The sequence below is a fragment of the Phytophthora infestans genome, genomic scaffold, assembly GCF_000142945.1.
Source record: "Phytophthora infestans T30-4 supercont1.26 genomic scaffold, whole genome shotgun sequence".
NCBI classification, from domain to species: Eukaryota; Oomycota; class Peronosporomycetes; order Peronosporales; family Peronosporaceae; genus Phytophthora; species Phytophthora infestans.
Genome location: NW_003303733.1, coordinates 386,897 through 407,564, shown reverse-complemented (window position 1 = coordinate 407,564; position 20,668 = coordinate 386,897). Strand labels below are relative to the sequence as shown.

Below are 20,668 nucleotides of genomic sequence, written 5' to 3'. Positions count from 1 at the left end.
GTGATAGAATATCCATAGCTTCATACCCCTTGTCCGACCTACGAATTCTTTCAACATTTTCGGTAGCTACATCCATGCTGTATTCGTTAATACCGAGTTGGAAGCAGGCCTCAACCTCATCGAGCTGTAGTAGGTCAATAGGCTTGAAGCTTCTAAATAGACTCAACGTATACTTATTTCCCTTAAAATAGCAGTAGCGCTTGAATGCATCCTTCACCTGAGCCTGGATTCTGCGAGGATCCTTCTTGGTGCTCTGGAATGTGTGCCAGGCGATGCAGTGGAAGACGCACTTGTTGTTAGCCGTGAGGAAGTTGATTGCATGCGTATTTTCGCGAATAACCTTAGGAATACTCGCGAAAATAAGCATGTAATCAACTTCCCCAAGACTAACATCGCTGTCTCCAAGAGCATGGTCGCGATGGTAGACGAAAATCTTGAATGCAGTGATTGCATTAGCTTATATCCAGAGCTGGGGGTAGTTCAGCTTGTCAGCCAACTCCATAGACCGAATTTCCGAAATCACCTTCTTTCGAATATCAGCCTTGCTGTTGATAGCGACAGGCTTAATGAACACATAAGTGTTAGCGAGATTCGGATAGAAGAAGCGAGTATCATCAGGATCGGTCTTGCTCACAAGTTCGTACCCAAGAGCAATATTTACCTTAAAAGCACTTGCCTGGGTCGAAAGAACGTTCTCGAGCTTATCGTAGAAATCAGTAGCCTCGACACCCTCATATAGGTGTGATTCCATGTGATAACCAGTGTAAAAACAGTACTTGGGATCATCCTTATAGTCAGGCGACATATGCTTCTCAAGGGTTTCAACTAAAACATTGTACTACCAATTTCTTGTTGACTGAACGTGAGCTGTTGCTAACATATACCATCTTACCAGTTCTACCTCGAACCTTAACTCGGTAGCTGCTACCCCATTTGACAGCTTGAGTATTTAAATCGCTTTAATCCTGCGAGTTCGTATGCAAACATATTGCCTATACATCTTCGTCTATATTAATCTCGTGAGAATCGACTTTATAATTATCGGATCTTGTATCAGGATCGACTTTATATTAGGGCTGACTTTATATCTGAGAATTTTTTTTAATAATTAGCTAAGTTCGCTTTGGTTAAGTTCGGATTTATTTAAGTAATTCTTCTTCTTACGAGTACGAATTTCTTCGCGGTTCTTCTCATCATATTCTCGCTGCTTAGTTGACTTGTTTTTAGAAAGTACCGCTTTTATGCGGCTTGGATTCGCTCTTTGTTAAGTTCGTATTGTTCAGGTGAGTACGTCATCTTTGTAAATTACAAACTTTATATTTATCAGGAATAAAATATTATAATAGAAGGCAAAGCTCCGCATTCATGACTTTTTATGCGCGTATTACTAATCTACATATCGCTTGCACCCCTGCGGGCTTACGGCGAACAGTATGCCACGCTTTTCAAACAACTCCGGCATCCTTTGCCGCATTAAGCTTGTCGCTTGCTCTCTGCAATGAGGCCTTGGCTCCACATTTTTGTCAGCCTCCTCCAATCACCCGAAAGTCCGAGACTACCGACATTAAAAAGTGTGGACCCCATCGTGGAATTTCTCGGTCAGCAAAGCAACCAGTGAGAAAGAGCAGCGATGGAGGACAAGCAGAAACCTCACGAAGACGTCCTTACGCGACTCGTGCGCGACTTGGAAACGAAGACGACTTTGTGCTACGTCAAGGACTATCCTGGAGTGGAGCTGGAGCAGCTAAATGATCACGCGAAGAAGCTCGGTCCTTTGGCGAACCCCGTTTTTGGCGAGCAGCCGGCGTTCTTCATCGACGAAGGCCGCTTCTGTCCCTATCGAATGATCGTGTATGGCAATATGAAGGTAGCGGCCAAGATCGCTAGAGTTTTGGATGAATGGGCGACGTGGTCTGGAGAAGGAGGCAGAGTGACAACCTCGCAAGGGGCGTTCATTCTGGAGCAGCGTCCCGGAAAGCCCAACGTGAGAATGCCCGACGTGGCATACACACCGCGAGATGATGACAGGAATTTGACTCGTGAACAGATGTGGACGTATCGTGGCGATCCCTATGTCCCCACCTTTGTTGTTGAGATTGATGAGCTCTCTGGTCGAGGCTCTAAACTTAGCGCTCTTGATGGAAAGATGCGAAATGATTATTTCCAGCACGGCGTCCAGTTGGGTTGGCTGATCGACCCACGCCCAGACCTTCAGCGGATGTATGAGTACTATCTTGACGACAATGGAGACGTACAATGCTCTGACAACAGTGCGTGGAGAGATCTTGACGGTGGTGATGTGCTTCCTGGTTTCAAGATGCGCGCACCTGTGTTGGAAATGGTCTTGAACCAGGATTCGGGTTCGTCGTCAGAAGATGAAGTTGATCTGCTGTGTCCCTATCCAAGATGCAACAAGCGATTCCGTTCGTATGGTGCATGCGCTGCTCATGCCGAATGGCACCGTAAGGAGAGATCTATCTCGAAGTACTTAGCCAAGCGTGAGAACTTATAGTTATCCAATGTGAACTCATAGCATTCCAGTGTGGCAACTACGCTTCGACAAGTTCCTATCTAACCATATCGCAGAACTCAAAGCTTACAAATTAAAGCATAGTTGGCGGCGAACTGATTTCTTATTCCTGATTGGTGGCTAAGAGAAGATAATTAAAAAAAAACAATCTATTGTTTTATAAATATAGCGCTACTGGAAATATTTTACTGAAAGTTTTCATCATAACTGAAAAATAAATTATTCCATACAAATACTGCCATATTATTTTCACTGCAATGTATTATTCGGAAGGCCAGGTCTCCAGGGAGTCACAGCCGAGTCCGGGACAACGCACTGTTCTGGCACTAGGCTACCGGAAACTGCATTTTGTGCTGCTACCGTTGAGTTCAACGCTACATCCACCACAACTCCATCCAAGCTTTATACCACAGAGCAGTATAAACCCTTTCTATTCTTAAAACTAATATTTTATTATTATAAAAATAGTTTGCAGTTCTCGTAAAAACTTAAATCCATGCTGCGTCGTTCACAGTGTGACGCATCAAATTCATTAGGCACCCGATTTAACTACATATACAGTACCCGTGCTGACCTCTCATCATACGCACTCTCGACTGAAGTTTGTCTGGCTTGCGTTATCGTGTAAATGTCTCTGACGACCAAGGCTTCAAGCGGGACTGCGTCTCCACCTTCGATCTGGATTTCTGCGCCTACGTAGCACGCTGGCCTCTGGTATATATAGCCCCATCGTGCGATGTCCAGCACGCGGTTGTTCTCATGGTGGACAGATAAACGAAGTGCGTAACCTACATGCATAGTGCATTTATTTGCGGACTTCAAGCCCGCTCCTGTATATAGCGGGGAGAGAAACTTGGATCGCGCTACAACTTGCAGCGCAAGCTGTCCTTGTTCCAGACAGAGATTTGATGTGCAGGTGCTGAGACTTGCTTTCAATATGTCAAATCAGATTGGCTCCGTGGCTGTACTGCGCTACGTTTGACGATCTTTGAGTAGGGCTCCTCGCAATTGAAGCGTCATTCCTCAAGTTCCTGCGTTGCGCGCACATCGAACCCTCCATGCGTGCTCTAACCAGACTTTACCTGTCCGCGGCCTGCTGCCTCTTCGGCCAAGCACTCGCTTGGGATCAACAACCCGACGGCTACGAGGTGATCAACGGTCCGATGGCCCCGAGTCCGTGGCCGCATGGCGTCGTGACTGGACCGCCTGGAAGGAAATGGAGCTGATCACCAACCGGTACAACCCGAAAGACTCGTGCAACATGTACAACATCCAGCAAACTCAAAGGACGCAGCAGAATTTCGTGCAGACGTTTCTTATGATGAACGACCGCTCCATCTACGATCGCGAGACCCAGCAATACACGGTGGACAAGTACGTGGATGCGATGCAGAGTCGTGTTGCCCCATTGACAGTGTGTTGATCTGGCCTTCATACCCGAACATCGGTGTGGACAACCGGAACCAATGGGATCTCCTACGAGGCCTTCCCGGTGGAGTCGAGGGCGTCAAGGGCGTCATCGCTGACTTCCATCGTCGTGGTGTCCGTGTGATCATCCCGTACAATCCATGGGATATTGGAACTCGTGACGAGTCTGGACTGGAAGAAATGGTACGCATGAACAACGCCGACATCACGACCCTAACGGAAGTAGTGGGTAATGGAACATTGCACCGCAGTTTTTTTTCCTTACCGTAATTTACCACCAAGAGACCACCTGAGAGCGAAAGCAACGTCTTTTGGATATTAGGGGTAAGCTTAGCTTTAGACTCGCTCGACCGACAACATTCAAACTATATTTATAAAACAATAGATAATTTTATTATTACCTTCTCTTAGCCACCAATCAGGAATAAGAAATCAGTTCGTCGCCAACTATGCTTTAATTTGTAAGCTTTGAGTTCTGCGATATGGTTAGATAGGAACTTGTCGAAGCGTAGTTGCCACACTGGAATGCTATGAGTTCACATTGGATAACTATAAGTTCTCACGCTTGGCTAAGTACTTCGAGATAGATCTCTCCTTACGGTGCCATTCGGCATGAGCAGCGCATGCACCATACGAACGGAATCGCTTGTTGCATCTTGGATAGGGACACAGCAGATCAACTTCATCTTCTGACGACGAACCCGAATCCTGGTTCAAGACCATTTCCAACTCAGGTGCGCGCATCTTGAAACCAGGAAGCACATCACCACCGTCAAGATCTCTCCACGCACTGTTGTCAGAGCATTGTACGTCTCCATTGTCGTCAAGATAGTACTCATACATCCGCTGAAGGTCTGGGCGTGGGTCGATCAGCCAACCCAACTGGACGCCGTGCTGGAAATAATCATTTCGCATCTTTCCATCAAGAGCGCTAAGTTTAGAGCCTCGACCAGAGAGCTCATCAATCTCAACAACAAAGGTGGGGACATAGGGATCGCCACGATACGTCCACATCTGTTCACGAGTCAAATTCCTGTCATCATCTCGCGGTGTGTATGCCACGTCGGGCATTCTCACGTTGGGCTTTCCGGGACGCTGCTCCAGAATGAACGCCCCTTGCGAGGTTGTCACTCTGCCTCCTTCTCCAGACCACGTCGCCCATTCATCCAAAACTCTAGCGATCTTGGCCGCTACCTTCATATTGCCATACACGATCATTCGATAGGGACAGAAGCGGCCTTCGTCGATGAAGAACGCCGGCTGCTCGCCAAAAACGGGGTTCGCCAAAGGACCGAGCTTCTTCGCGTGATCATTTAGCTGCTCCAGCTCCACTCCAGGATAGTCCTTGACGTAGCACAAAGTCGTCTTCGTTTCCAAGTCGCGCACGAGTCGCGTAAGGACGTCTTCGTGAGGTTTCTGCTTGTCCTCCATCGCTGCTCTTTCTCACTGGTTGCTTTGCTGACCGAGAAATTCCACGATGGGGTCCACACTTTTTAATGTCGGTAGTCTCGGACTTTCGGGTGATTGGAGGAGGCTGACAAAAATGTGGAGCCAAGGCCTCATTGCAGAGAGCAAGCGACAAGCTTAATGCGGCAAAGGATGCCGGAGTTGTTTGAAAAGCGTGGTATACTGTTCGCCGTAAGGCCGCAGGGGTGCAAGCGATATGTAGATTAGTAATACGCGCATAAAAAGTCATGAATGCGGAGCTTTGCCTTCTATCATAATATTTTATTCCTGATAAATATAAAGTTTGTAAAGATGACGTACTCACCTGAACAATACGAACTTAACAAAGAGCGAATCAAAGCTAAAACAAGTCAAACGCGACTGGCTAAGCAGCGAGAATATGATGAGAAGAATCGCAAAGAAATTTGTACTCGTAAGAAGAAGAAGAATTACTTAAATAAATCCGAACTTAACCAAAGCGAACTTAGCTTATTTTTTTTTTCTCAGATATAAAGTCAGCTCTAATATAAAGTCGATCCTGATACAAGATCCGATAATTATAAAGTCGATTCTCACGAGATTAATATAGACGAAGATATATAGGTATTATGTTTGCATACGAACTCGCAGGATTAAAGAGATTTAAATATCCAAGCTGTCAAATGGGGTAGCAGCTACAGGGTTAAGGATCGAGGTAGAGCTGGTAAGATGGTATATGTTAGCAGCAGCTCACGTTCAGTCAACAAACAATTGGTGGCTAAGCAGTACAATGTTTCAGCTGAAACCCTTGAGAAGCATATGTCGCCTGACTATAAGGCTGATTCAAGTACCGTTTTTACACTGGTTATCACATGGAATCACACCTATATGAGGGTGTCGAGGCTACTCATTTCTACGATAAGCTCGAGAACGTTCTTTCGACCCAGGCTAATGCTTTTAAGGTAAATATTGCTCTTGGGTACGAACTTGTGAGCAAGGCCGATCCTGATGATACTCGCTTCTTCTATCCGAATCTCGCTAACACTTATGTGTTCAATAAGCCTGTCGCTATCAACAGCAAGGCTGATATTCGAAAGAAGGTGATATCGGAAATTCGGTCTATGGAGTTGGTTGACAAGCTGAACTACCCCATCTCTGGATATAAGCTAAATGCAATCACTGCATTCAAGATTTTCGTCTACCATCGCGACCATGCTCTTGGAGAAAGCGATGTTAGTCTTGGGGAAGTTGATTACATGCTTATGTTCGCGAATATTCCTAAGGTTATTCGCGAAAATAAACATGTAATCAACTTCCCCAAGACTAACAACATGTGCGGCTTCCACTGCATCGCCTAGCACAAATTCCAGAGCACCAAGAAGGATCCTCAGCAGCATACAGGCTCAGGTGAAGGATGCATTCAAGCGCTACTGCTATTTTTAGGGGATTAAGTATACGTTGAGTCTATTTAAAGCTTCAAGCCTATTGACCTACTACAGCTCGATGAGGTTGATGACTGCTCCCAACTCGGTTTTAACGTATACAGCATGGATGTAGCTACCGGAAATGTTGAAAGCATTCGTAGGTCGGACAATGGGTATGAAGCTATGGATATTCTATCACACGAGAAGAACGCTCTCTACATCAAGAGCATCGATATGCTCCAGTCTAAGTATCAGTGCCCCAAGTGTGAAATGATTTTTGTGAGTGGTGAAAGACTTAAAAATCACAAGAAAAACCAGTGCCAGCTTATGAATATTGAGAGCTTCCCCACTGAGCCAACTATATACAAACCGGCTTAGAACACGATACGATCGCTGCTTACGAAGTATTCCATCAAGGATGCTGACTATTACATCGATCACTTCATCGTTTATGACTTTGAGGCCATTCTTAAACCTACCGCGAATCAACACGGGGAGAATACTGTCTTTGCGAACGAACACATACCTGTGTCGGTATCAGTAGCTGATAGTTTAACCGAGGGGGTGCGTTGCTTTGTAAATGACGACCCCAAGATTTTGCTTATGAATATGTTCAAATACATTGGTGATGTATCGGTGAAGATCCAACAGTACAATGTCGATAGTATAAGTCGCTTCTGCAGAAAATCATCAATGCACATGGTCTGACAGGTATGGAAGTCCCAGGCGCTAATTCTGATAAAAAGTACAAGATGTCGGATGTGAAGAGCTAGATTAAGGGAGGGAAGTATGATAACTTCTTCCACTTCCATAACAGTCTTGGTTTTGGTAAGCAAAGGTCTGATTATGGGAAACTGAAACAGCAGCTTGACCAGGTACCAGTATTCGGCTTCAATTCTGGTCACTACGATATTAACTTGATTAAGAAGGCTTTGTTTGCCGTAATTGGTACCGACAACATCAAATCTGTCATCAACCCCCCCCCAGCTACATGTGCATTGCTACAGCGGACATGAAAATGATTGATATCACTAACTATGTACCAGCTGGTACCAGCTACAAAACGTATATTACAGCATATCTCGGTGGCTGCAAATGCGATGCCAAAATTAGATGTGTCTGTGGTCATGGTAGGGGTATTTTCCTTACGGGTACATTACCGCGTTCAATGTACTAAACCAGACGGCTATCCCGCCTATAGCAGCTTTTGATAGCAAGCTCCGTGGAACAAGCATTACCAGCGATGACTACGAACGAGTGAAATTCGCGCGGGATTACTACGAGATGAAATCGATTAAAGACCTACTGATCTGGTACAATAATCGGGACGTAGTCCCTTTCACCAAAGCTATCAAGGCTCAGCGAGAGCTATTTAAGCACTTCGATATCAAGGCTCAGCGAGAGCTATTTAAGCACTTCGATATCAAGGCTCAGCGAGAGCTATTTATGCGCTTCGATCTGGATGTGTTTGCGGATGGAGTGTCTCTACCTAGTCTTTCAGAGAAGGTCATGTATCAGACCCTGCTTCAATAATCTCCAATATCCCGGATAAGAAACCTGCTAACGCATTCCAATTTCCAGCTAAGCGCATGTCTGGCTACAAGAGTCAGGATGCTAAGGCAAAACAAAATTTCGGTATGACCCTCGAGCACGTGAATACATTTAGGCAAAGGCAAATCATCTGTGTAATCTATGCTACTGTCAGCTGACTGCTGATACCGCTTCAGCGGATTGTATCAACAATAATGTTGGCCACATCCACGGTAATGGCTTGGTCAACTGCGTTAAGTGCAACACCACTCGAAAAGACATGTCGCTTAAGGGGTTTCGGTATAAGAAGTGCTTGAGTTCAACTCGGACAGACTGGTCTACTCGATCGACAAGGAGGAGAAGGATATCTACTCTAAGACGAAGGCTAACATTGCTGGAGGTCCATCTATTATCTTCAATCGCTACGCTAAGCGTAATGAAACGAAGATTCGCGGTGGTAAGGTCTGTAAGAAAATTATCAGATACGATGCTAGCGCTCTATACTTATGGGTCCTTGGTAATGGGATGCCATGCGGTCCATTGACTACGGTTGAAGCGTATGATGGTATCATCGATGATATCAAAGCAGACAAGGTACTCGGCTTTCTTGAGTGCGATATTCGAACACCAGAATACCTCAAACAGTACTTTGGTGAGATGACTCCAATTTTCAAGAATGTACTGATCGACTGTACGAATGAGAGCGTCATTGGTAAGCACATGTTCGTTCACAATGAGGCGCACAAGCAAAGCCGAGCAAAACCAGCTCGCAAGTGGATTGGTAGCTACTTTGGTGAAAAGATTCTTAATCCTGATGGGTTTGAAACTGTCGTATCGGATTACATCACGCTACAAGCTACAAACAAGGGCTATAGACTATCGACAAAACCAATTCTATTATCACCTACGCTCAAAACAAAACAGCGCTCAACTACTACTATGACAAACGTCAAGTACTTGCTGATAGTATCATGACTGAAGCACTTGAATTTAAGCAGGTAGCCACTGTTTTTTTTTTAAATTTAAATATAGATCATTGACGCGCTACTAAAGAATCTCTACTATGACTCCAAAACCGGTTTTATCGGAGCTCAAGCTCTGTATCAGAAGGCAAAGGAGTAAAATTCTAAGATAACCTTCAAAATAGTAAGGGATTGGTATGGTAGTCAGACCAATATTCAACGATTTCAGGAGCAAAAGAATAAATCAATGGTTTCAAAATAGCTTCGCGTAACCCCAGCTCGTGGCAAATTGATCTTGCGTTTTGGGAGAAACGGCCTATTTTGACTGCTATCAACCCCAACTCAAGACTGGGGTACGCAAAGCTCTTACGAAACAAGACGACAGCAGCTGTGTTAGCAGCGCTTAAAGCGTTTGTTCGTCTCCACAAAGTTAATATCCTAACAAGAGATCATGGAAGCGAGTTCATGAGCTCACAGGCTCAGAAGAAATTCCAAACTAAGAAAATTAAGCAGTACAACAACGAACCCGGTGATCACGAAACCATGGGTAAAATCGAGCGATTCAACAGGACCTTAAAGTAGAGACCAACTAAACTGTCCCCCTAAAAGAATTACGCAAAAGCTTATCACTGATGTTATCAAAAACCACAATACCACGTTTCATCGTTCGATTGGTATGACCCCAAATGAGGCAAAAGGCAAGTAATAGATGCAGATCTAAGTCATAATCAGGTGGAAGCCGAACTAATTGAGATGGAGTTTGACGTCGGATCAAGCGTCTTATACCGTCTCAAAAAGCAAAGAAGCTGCTCGATGGAGCAAAGCAGTCTAAAAAATCGTTTGAAATGATGGTTACCGAGTCAAAATCAGTTCGAGAAATGAGGATACCATCTACAAGGCGTCAAATGATCTTAAAATGGTTAAAACAGAGACTACATATGCTACTATTAATCGAGGCGATATTCTTGAGGCGGAGAAGATCTTGGGTCACAAAACGATACGCTCTGGAAAGTACAATTATCTGGTGAGATGGGTTGGCGATGAACCTGACTCCTGGGAGCCACACGATAATCTGCGACTGGTCAGCAAAAACAGGAGATCAACGCTTGAAAAGGAGTATTGGGGCTCAAGAAAAAGCTGACGTAGTTTCACCCCGCGCCACAAAAAATAAGTCGTAATTAGCTTGTAAATAAATTTGATAGAGAAACCCTCTGTAAGCTTTTGACTCAAGTTTATAATCTCAAATATTTTTCTGAGCGTTTTGGGAAATATCTGACTTAATACATAGCAATAAGATAGTAATGTGCCCAAGTTGTGTAGAGAAAGAACGTGAGCTTGTTAAGATTAGACGTAAGCTTCGGGTTATTCAGGAGGTGAGTCGAATCAAGAATGAGTTGCTGAATTTTGATGCAGCCGCGAATTTCCGCAAAACAGTAGTAAATCGTAAGTATCACCATGACTTGGAAGCAAATTTTGGAGCTCCATTCCATTACATTAAGGATCATTATAGAAATCTTCTAAATGAGCGAAATCGTATCTGTCATATGTATCTACCCTTTCGTCATGACTCATTTATGTCGAGCTACTGGTAAGAGTATGTAAGGCAGCTTATTTCATAATTTTATGATTCGTTTGATATAGACACAATATTTCCAAAATTTTCATCTCTCGCCCAGAGAGAGCAAAAACGGCAGGGGCTTCTTGACAATGTTCAGCGTCGCGTTCGACAAGCTAAAGCCAAGCGAGAGATGTACGAAGGTGCTTTGTGGGCAAGTGATATCAAATGGGATTACTATAGTCCCTAAGAAATCAACCGAATCAACTCAGACCGACTTATCCGAGTCTGCTGAGTCATTAAAAAATCACTGATTGATGGATACTCCCAAACAAACCCTGAGGTCTCAACTCCAAATGTTCGACCTGTGATGATCGATGTTGGAGTAGATAGCGGCGTGCAGATGGTAAATAGCTCAAACAATACTGATCGTGTTAACCAAACTGATAGAAATATTCAGGCGAGACCTCAAACATCTGATGTTGGTATCGAAAACACACAGCAAACAGCTGATGTTAGAATCGACAATACTCCAAGAATTTTAGATGCTGAAACAAACATGAAAAACCTGGATTCCGAAGATCAAGTGGAGGCGCGATCATGGGTTAAGAATTTTTTTAACGCCAATCCTAATTGGGTGGCGCTTCGAATTAAGCCAATTAAGCGTAAAACGGTTAAGGAGAATAATAGATACTTTCATTGGTGAAAAGGGGTCATTAATTGCAGCCAAAACGGGTAGAAAGAGTAAGACTTGTCAATCTATTGACTGGGTGGCTACAGAGGAGAAGACTACGGACATCTGGTATGATGGCGAAAGTAAATCAATCGATGAGAGCAGTTGTATGAGACTTGAAGACCCTCTTTATCACGTTTTACTAACGCGAAAACGAAAAGTCGCAGATCCAATTGAAGGTGATAATGCATTCCGTACAAGACAACGTCTTGACGACAACTTCGAGTTTGACACATCGACTTCAACCTCATTCGATCAAGTTGATAGTAAGAATCGATTGCTTTGGTCTATTTTAAAGAGTAAGCCAGTGCTTGAGTCGACTGGCTAGAAAAAGAAATGCATTCCTATCCTCAAGAGCATGGGTAAAACATCTCAGATGGATAGAACTGTATACGTGTGGATTGATGGTTCATCAATTAGTGTATTTGGTACTGATAGTGGAAGCGTCAAGCCAGCGATTACTAAAACAAAGTCGATTGGAGATCAACATTACAAGAATTTATCGATTTAGTGAAAGATCGTGACGATATCGATCTATTTACTAACTAAGACACCACCAAACTTGCAAAGGCGTTTGTGCCACGCGATGGTGAGGCTCGCCATGGAATTAAGATTGGAATTGATGAAGATATGAATAGTTCTCTAACTAATGCTGAAAACGATGCGAAGAAGATTCTCATGGACTACTACAGCAAAATAGTATTAAAAGGAGCTCGAATTCCTTTTAGACTGAAACCAATAGTAGATACCAAACGTGGTGTGAAAGCTAATCAAAATTACTATTTTAGTGATCCTACCGCAGCAAAACCTTTTTACATTTGAACCCACGAGAACAAAGCGGTTTCTGGCAAGGTTTTCAACGATCTTATGAAAACCATTAGATGGATGGACACTTTCAGTAGCCTGATGATCGGGTTTGAAGACATAGAGCGATATTGCTATGAGAATGATGATCCACCATTGAAAGCCAATCTTCAGATATTGAATCGAGCCATCCTCGACAATACAAAATCGACAAATACATCAGCTCGAATCAAATCCTCTGAGGTACTCAGTATCGCGATGCCACTTTGCAAAATCTCCACGATGACTCAAAAGCTGCATTCTTGAAGTATGGCGAAGATCAGAGGAAATATGATGAGGAGAGGCGAGCCCTAAAGGGTAATAACTTAAACCCTGCCAGGTCAGCGTTGAAGGCGGCAACCGCTGACATGAAAGCGACCAAGGTTGTCTATCAAATCAAGACTAAAGGCTTCTTCGATGCTAAAAACTACACCGAGGTTGATCAATTCAGTGATAGACAAGATGAGCACACAGCTCGCCAAACTGTGAATAACATGGTTGATCAGGTAAAGCCGACAGGCGTGTGGTCAGGGTTTAGCGGAAGCTTCAGGGTCGTGGGTTAAGAGGTGCTGGTGTCGCCCCGCTTGAAGGGGTTGTCCTTCGCGGGAGAACATACAACCTCAACGAGATCCAAGGTATAGCCACCCCATCCGCATACATCTATCGTCAGCTCGGTTCGAAGTACATTCGGATCCCCAATCTTGATAACAAAACTCTGGTCATTGTTCAACCGAATCGACGCAAGTGCGGACCAAAGCGCGTAATCAGTGATCCGCTACAGTCAATGATTCGAACTCTCGCCTTCAAGCAGCATATCGATCAGACAGAGTACGACAAGCTCAGTATCGATAATAAAAAGCTTTTCGAGGAGATTCTCGCGATTACGCATCTTCCGTACAATTTCCATGATCGGGTTGAGAATCCGTTAGAAGCTCTAAAAGCTGAATATGCTAAGCTAAAAGATGAACTCGAACTCGGAAGTGATAATCTTTCAATCGTTAAGCAACTTAAATCGTTTAGTGTGGATATGTACAGCAATCGAATGATTGATGATAAAGAGTTCAAGGAAATTATTACGCGACTACTATAGAAACATGTTAATTTTTCAGCCGCCGAATTATTTCCAGCTCAGCAGGTAGCTAAGGAGACAACGCGGATCAACAAAGCCGAGCTAAAATCTATCATGAAAAACCTCATCATTCATGACCGCCCACAGAAGACTCAGGCAGCTGTTTGGGCTGCTGACCTTGATAAGTCCATAAAGAAGGTTAATGCATCGACTCAGACCGAGGGAGGAAGAGGATGGGCTTATACAAGAAAGAAAAAAGATAAAACTGTGAAGACCTTTGCTATTTAACGTCAGTTCTTTAAGGAGAAATCCCTTCTCTTACAAGGCGATTCTTGTATCCCTTGTAAATCTCTATTTTTTTTATTCACTGATATCTCTACGATAGCTGACTCTCCTTTATCATTTTTCGTAGGTAGGAAAACGCTATCTCCCAGAGCCACAATTTGATCGGCCCGCAGAATTGCTGGTTCAACGATTTGACCTGGTTCATCAGTTGTTAAATTCGTTTTTAGCACTTTGCTTGGTCCGCAACCCATGGTTATTAGGACTGTGGTCTAACCATCGCAAAAGAAACGTTTTTGAGAACCAAGAAGCGGTGTATGGTTTGGAAGTATCGATAAGTCCATGCCTGTTTTCGCTCAATATTACCATGGTCGTACTTACTGAATGCTCTCAATGGCGTGATGTCTCGATACTGTTACCACTTAATACACCTTAATACCCCCAAAAGATACAGCTCGACCATCATCAAACACAACACCTCCTTAACGTTCTTTTCTCATCAAAATACGAAATGTGAATGGCATGGTCTATATTAGAGATGATACCTTTGCTTCCAAGTCCTCAATTCGAATCAAGAGATGTTAAATCATTTTCATATTGTACGCTGCAATTCGACTGTAATCAACGTTAAGCTGTGTTTTGGCTGGTTCAAACGATAGGACTTCGCCTTCCTGAATATCCTCACGATAGAAAACACTGATTAAATCGGTTAGGTGGACTGAGACAAGGTCTTGAGCTACGAGGCCCACCTCTTCACCAGGTCTATTTTCTGATTCAATCCAGTCATACAAAACTACATCACAATTATCGTAGAGTCTTTTGATGCGTTCGAGCGGACACGATTGATTTTTCCACTTCAATCTGCGGTCACTCGTCATCGTCATGGCTGTACAGGCAATGTATCCTCCGAATATACCCGCTACTGAATATGTGATCGGGCCAAGAGCGGATTATGTAGCTCCACTATCTGTTCTGAGGCGATACACTGTCGTTCCGCCTGCTCCAAAAACAAAACGGTTGCTGCCAGGGACGTGCAGCGGAGCTGAAGGACTTGCCGTACCAAGACCAAGACGACCTGTGGTAGTTAGAATCATCGACGTCGAGTTATTGACCCCAAATCTGAGGTCGGTTTTGTGATGTCCCCGATCCATGACGCGTTCGCTGTGGTTGATCGATTGTCATTATGGACTTGGATCTGAAAGTGAACAGGATGCGTATTCGACCCGGTTAGAGTCATCATTCGTGTGTAAGAACCTCCAATCCACTACCAGTGATCGAGAAATATTCATTCGTTGCTGTAGAGTTGATCCCAAGCTCTGTCAGCGATCCTACTGCTGTTATATATCATTGGTTTCCATACGCTAAAAACTCATTGATAACGCCGGAGCAGCTGACATCCCCACTCGTTGACAGATTATTGAACGAGAGGGAAGTCGGAATAGATGTTAAAAAGCTTGATAGGTCATAATACGTCGAGCCCTGGCGCAAGTCCGTGCAGGTCAGAGTAGTAGCCGTTACCGAACTTAGGCCTCCGATATTCGAGCTTGAGTCGCATAATAGGAACTTATTTGGCGTTGCGGTACCAAAACTAACTCCGTTTATGTCACTAATCGTATTCTGGCGATATTCTCGACAATCGATGTAGCTTGAAGTGCCTGTTATCGATATCGAGCGCGATAATCCACTGAACGATAAATTTCCATCGATCGTAAGACTTGATAAAGAGCCGAAAGACGTTATTTTGGGTTGGGATCTGGTTTGTAACGTTCCAGGAATATTCGAAGCTCCAAAGCTATTAATTCCGCCGATATTGCCGGACAAATCGATAATCGAAGCTTTGCTGTACGAAAGCAGTTCCCGCTATTACTCCGCTAAGGTAGCCCATCCTGTAATCATCCTTGCTCAAATATAAGTCTGCGCATAATCGTATGTTCGATAACCACTCGAGTCTAACGAAAGAAAGAATGAAGGATTATAAATGGATGATTGAAATGTAGGCTGTGGATATGAAAAACCGGAACTCATCTTGTTTAATCCTATATAGATCAAATGATTTTAGTCATGAGTGCTATTTCTGACTTCGGGGCTTCGATTCCGAAAAAATCAAGTCTGCTTCGATGAGTGATATCCCCGCATTGGAAATGAAAGCTTTGCTTAGAATGGTTGTGCTCGGTCCAAGCCGAAGGAAAGGGAAGAACAATCTTTGTATGTTTATTCTCAAGCATTCGCCTCACGTATTTGCTCATCTAACTATTATTGCTCGTAATTCCCATCAAAGGTAATCCCATCAGCTTTATGAGTATCTCCGGGAAAAGTTGGAAGAATTTATCACATTTGCTGACCCAGATAGCCCTCCTAAAGTAGATCAGGAGCGTCATACTCCATTAAGCTCCAACAAACCGGAGCTTGTTATCATCGATGACTATAGCAATGATAAACTACTTCAGAAGAATATCTTCTCTCATTACTATACACATGGGCGACACTTTAAACTCTCAACCATATTCCTAAGCCACAGCTACTTTGCCACTGATAAGATGATTTGGTTGAATTTGGAGTACGTAGCGATTCTAAGAGCGAATTCAAAGCGTGATTTACAGATCGTTGTAAAGAATTTAACATCAAAGGCGTTGATGAACGATCAATCGTCTATTACTACAATAAAGCAACGGAGCGCAAAGACCAGATGCTGTTCGTGGATTCAGTCAAAGGTCAAATCAGATATAACATCGATAGGCCGATCGATATTGAGCAATAATTTGAAAATATTTTGAGTGAATCAATATACATAAATCATGTGCACTTCGTTTGTTAAACTCGATTCCACTAACCTCGTTCAAGACGGATACAACTGCACATGGAAATACAGCTTCCCGGGTAGTGATGCCGATTTTAAAGATGTAGCATGTTCAGTTCAAGAGACTTCGATGTATAACTCTGAATACAACATTGACGCCCCTCAATTCTGGAATAATTCCTTAAAATTGAAGTTTCGACAACTGGAACCACATCCACTGTATCTGTTAACTTGCCTGATGGGTGGGCTTTACTATACTGATATAAATCAAAGCATCCAGACAGCTCTCGTAAATGATGGAGCGTATTTAATTAATTCATCGGGTGAATCGTTTTCTATATTCAACTAACGGAAAACGGTGTGATTATGCTGCCCGATTCGATTTTAGCACTACGTCAACGACACTTCCTACTGCTGGTGGCACTTCCGGCAAGTGGTCGTTATTTGTCAGGCGGTACTGGTTTGTCATCAACAACGCGTGTCCCTCGCATCATCATCGATAGTGTCGCTTTTGGTAAATTAGTAGGATTAATTACTGGTACGTATCCTTCAGTGCCTGCAACGGCTTTCAAGTGCTCAGTTCAGTAATACAACTCCTCAGATCCATCCTACATCTTCTTACATCGTTCGTTGTGATCTAAGTAAGAACGAGTATGTAGCCTCTTGTGATGTTCTTAGTGTGTTTGATCGTGGTGATGCTCAGGTAGGTCAATCAATCAGCTATAAGCCAGGTCAATATACCTGGATGAACTTTCATAATGGAGCACGCACATCAATTAAGATCTCACCCTTTACTTAGAATGCCACAATGGTTAAGTTCCACGACACTTCATTGAGCATCATGCTTCTGCTTCGTCCAAAAAAATAACTAATCGAATGACTAATTTTTTTATTCAACTCTCAAAACCGAAAATTTCCCCCTCGCCGTTTAGCACGCAAAGCGGCCATTTTAGCCTTCATTTCATGACTGCCTTTAGCTAATTTCCTAGAAACTCCCATACCATAACGTCTCTTTACCTCACCTCGCACTGACTTGATTAGAGTTTCATGTTCCGTTTGCTTGCTTTTGATAGTAGAAACTTCTCACCTGCATCGACTGCACCAGTTAGAACCCTCTTACGTTTAGAATACCCGAGAGCCGTTTTGGCGCCGTCTTAACATCCGCTATAGATACACGTCCTCCCACTTTCTCTATATCACTTTCAGAGTCATTTAAACCAACTCTGGTCAATGACTTAATAGCTGCTCTCGCTGGGATTGCTGCTTGAGAGGCCCCAAACGCTGACGCAAGAGCCGGAACCGCCGCGGCTAATCCCTTTGAAAGCAATCCGCTGTCTTATACAAATTTGAATGCTGTCGGTCACCCAGTTTGATTTTACTCCAAATGGATCCCCCTTGGAGATTCTTGTATCCTTTATTGATATCATGACGTGTGATATCAAGTCTAACACCACGACCTGCCTTGCGAGCCTTTAGTGCTTTCTCATACGAAGCTGGGTGGAGATGGATCACAGAGCCTGCACCCTTGAGTTGGTTTGCAGTAAGACTTAGATTGCCTGTCTTGAGAGCTTTGGTCAGCTTGGCGGCTGGAACATCGCTGGAAATCGTCAAATCGCGATACATTATTGCTATATTCCCTAAAACATATTTAATACAGAATTGAGAAATTCAGATCTTTCATGTTCTTAAATACATCAGGTCTGTTGCGCTGCTTGAAATATAACTAAAGCATACAGAAGGGTCCGCATTTGGCCTACGAACTTTGATATTGTTTGGTATTATATCGCCCGACTCCATATTTCGTAGGTGCCGCTTCTCCCATGCTATCAAAATATTTGCCATTGTGAACAGCTGTCCAGTGTCCTACATCCATATTAGGTTGTCGTAGTAAAATCAAATATGATCCATTCTTCGGAAGCGGCTGAGAGATCTCACTTGATTCGAAAATATTATCGAGCTGAGCCACCATCTTCTCAGCGAGTTCAATGAGATCGTGATCACTGGTAATTGGCTTAACAAGGCTGTTCATAATAATAAATTTAACAAAACTATTTTGATCAAGACATGGATTCAACGATGTCTGAAACACAACTTTCTGACCAATATATTCACCAGAGCTCGCTCAAGAGTGATCCGGAGATTAAGGTCTCCTCTGGCAAGCTCGTGTCTTATGTTATCGATCTTAACCAAGGTTCGTACCAAAACGGTGTTTTCACTATCGACGCTACGTCCCAGATTAATGGTAGTGTGGAATTTGCCTGTCTCCGCGATGCTTACATTATCCTACCGTACAAGGTTTCGATGAAGAACACGCACGCTACAAAAAACAATAATACCGCCAACCGATTTTGTGTTGGTCTCAAGAGTGGCACTTTAACGTCATCGATTCGATGTCGCTTGAGCTCAATGGTAAAACCATTGTCTCGATGGCAGACTACAAGCTATTTTGGAGCAATATCCGTGCTCAGACTGGGAACAGCCCTCAGTATGTTGCGAAGCATGGTGCTGAAGCGTTTCTATACCCAAATGCTGCTCAATCAACCAAGTACAGTAGTGCAGCCGCTACTACCGGAGACGGGTATTTGAATAACACAGCAGTCTCTACTACCTTCCCCGCCGGTACTATTTATGCTACGTCATAGGTAGCAAAAGATGGTTTTACTAAGCGTCTTATCTCTATCCCTTCAAATGCTGGAGCTGACTCATCTACGTCGTGGCCTTCTACTGGTGCTGCGTCTGCCACGACTACCATAGTAAATCAACTTGGTCGCGGTGCGTTCGTAGCTGGCGCTGATTCACCTGGTGCTATTATGGGGACGTGGAGCTATATGCTTAATATTAAGCTTGTTGATTTACATCCGATTTTCAAGGAGCTTGACTTGATGGCTGATCCACATATTCGCCTTCGTTTCCGCGTTAGCCAAGGCACTTCAGCTATTGATGTTGATGCATCGAGAAATATGACGCTAACGGGAACAACATAATCGAGTGGCAATGTATGTCCAGCAATGGTTGCTTCTGCGACCAATCCAAATCCAATGTACAATGCTCTCAGTGTCGCTGATTCCATTGCAGTTTCTTGGGGTGCTGTGGCTGACTCGTTTGAGGCTACAATTGTTGGAGCCTACATGCCTTCCACCACTTCTCGACTGTATGTTCCTTTCGTTCATTTGGAGGACCCTCAGGCCATCGTCTCTAAGCCCGTTAAAAAGGTTCGATACAACGATTCCTATGCCCAATGGCTCTACCAGCGCGCTGGTATTGGTAAGCCGTCGACTCAGCTCAATGCTGCGTTTGATCTCCAGCTTTCGGCTTCTGTTAAAAACGCTAAGTATGCTATCCTCCCTCCTTTTGCCGAACAGACCGGTTGTTTTGCTTCTGCTGCTGTCCAAGCGTTTCAGAGTTCTTTCGATTCGGCTCCTTGGACTCTTCACCCTGGCTCGAGCATTCGCAACTTTAACGTCCGCGTTTGTTCGCAACAGACTTTCGACATCAGCCATGACTATGACTTCCACCACTTTACTAACGAGATCGCTAAGATTGCTTCGATTAACGGTGAACTAACGCCCGAGCTGGTGATTGGTCTTCTTGACTATCAGACGTGGTCTCTAACTAACCGCGTCCTTATCGCTGACGTTAGCCGCCTGATGGAGCGTGATGTACCGCAGGCTATTCACGTTCAGGGTGTCAACGCTGGTTGTCAGGGAGCCAACCTGCTTGTATTGGTTGTGAGCGAACAAGGGCTAACGCTGGTTACCAGGCAACCAACATGCTTGTATTGGTTGTGAATGAACAAGAGCTAGCGCTGGATCGCTTAACCGGGACAATTTTAGATTTTACCACTGCTTAGTTAGAAAATGTTTTAGTAATTTTTGTCATAGGCACAAAAAATTAAATATATTCATATCGCTTAATTAAGTTCCTTGAGTAGCTTAGGACATTTGTCAATTACGAATGGGTTCTTACGAAGCCAATAGATATAATTAGAATCGGTGTGACTAATTTGCTTTAGCGTCTTTTCCTTGTCCTTGCCCCAATTCATCATATAAGTAGCATTGCTAAGAAACTTGGAGTGAAGGAAAATCTTGAT

General features: G+C 43.7%; 4 protein-coding genes across 4 annotated transcripts; 2 read left to right on the top strand and 2 right to left on the bottom strand.

Annotated features, from left to right (window-relative positions):
- Positions 1-1,630: 1,630 nt before the first annotated feature.
- Positions 1,631-2,289, top strand: PITG_12395 (uncharacterized protein; the record flags this gene model as incomplete). The annotated part of the gene is made up of 3 exons (XM_002900252.1): positions 1,631-1,832; positions 1,890-2,173; positions 2,272-2,289. 3 exons carry the CDS (start codon positions 1,631-1,633, stop codon positions 2,287-2,289), a joined length of 504 nt encoding a protein of 167 aa, XP_002900298.1.
- A 2,218-nt stretch (positions 2,290-4,507) lies between these two features.
- On the bottom strand, positions 4,508-5,389 carry PITG_12394 (uncharacterized protein; the record flags this gene model as incomplete). Its single annotated transcript, XM_002900251.1, has 1 exon — positions 4,508-5,389. The coding sequence occupies one exon, from the start codon at positions 5,387-5,389 to the stop codon at positions 4,508-4,510; it is 882 nt and encodes a 293-aa protein (XP_002900297.1).
- Positions 5,390-17,478: 12,089 nt separating this feature from the next.
- PITG_12389 (uncharacterized protein) lies at positions 17,479-18,201 on the bottom strand (the record flags this gene model as incomplete). Its single annotated transcript, XM_002900250.1, has 3 exons — positions 17,479-17,637; positions 17,699-17,913; positions 17,958-18,201. 3 exons carry the CDS (start codon positions 18,199-18,201, stop codon positions 17,479-17,481), a joined length of 618 nt encoding a protein of 205 aa, XP_002900296.1.
- A 453-nt stretch (positions 18,202-18,654) lies between these two features.
- On the top strand, positions 18,655-20,428 carry PITG_12388 (uncharacterized protein; the record flags this gene model as incomplete). Its single annotated transcript, XM_002900249.1, has 7 exons — positions 18,655-18,873; positions 18,945-19,175; positions 19,221-19,305; positions 19,363-19,520; positions 19,568-19,589; positions 19,654-20,264; positions 20,312-20,428. 7 exons carry the CDS (start codon positions 18,655-18,657, stop codon positions 20,426-20,428), a joined length of 1,443 nt encoding a protein of 480 aa, XP_002900295.1.
- Positions 20,429-20,668: the final 240 nt, after the last annotated feature.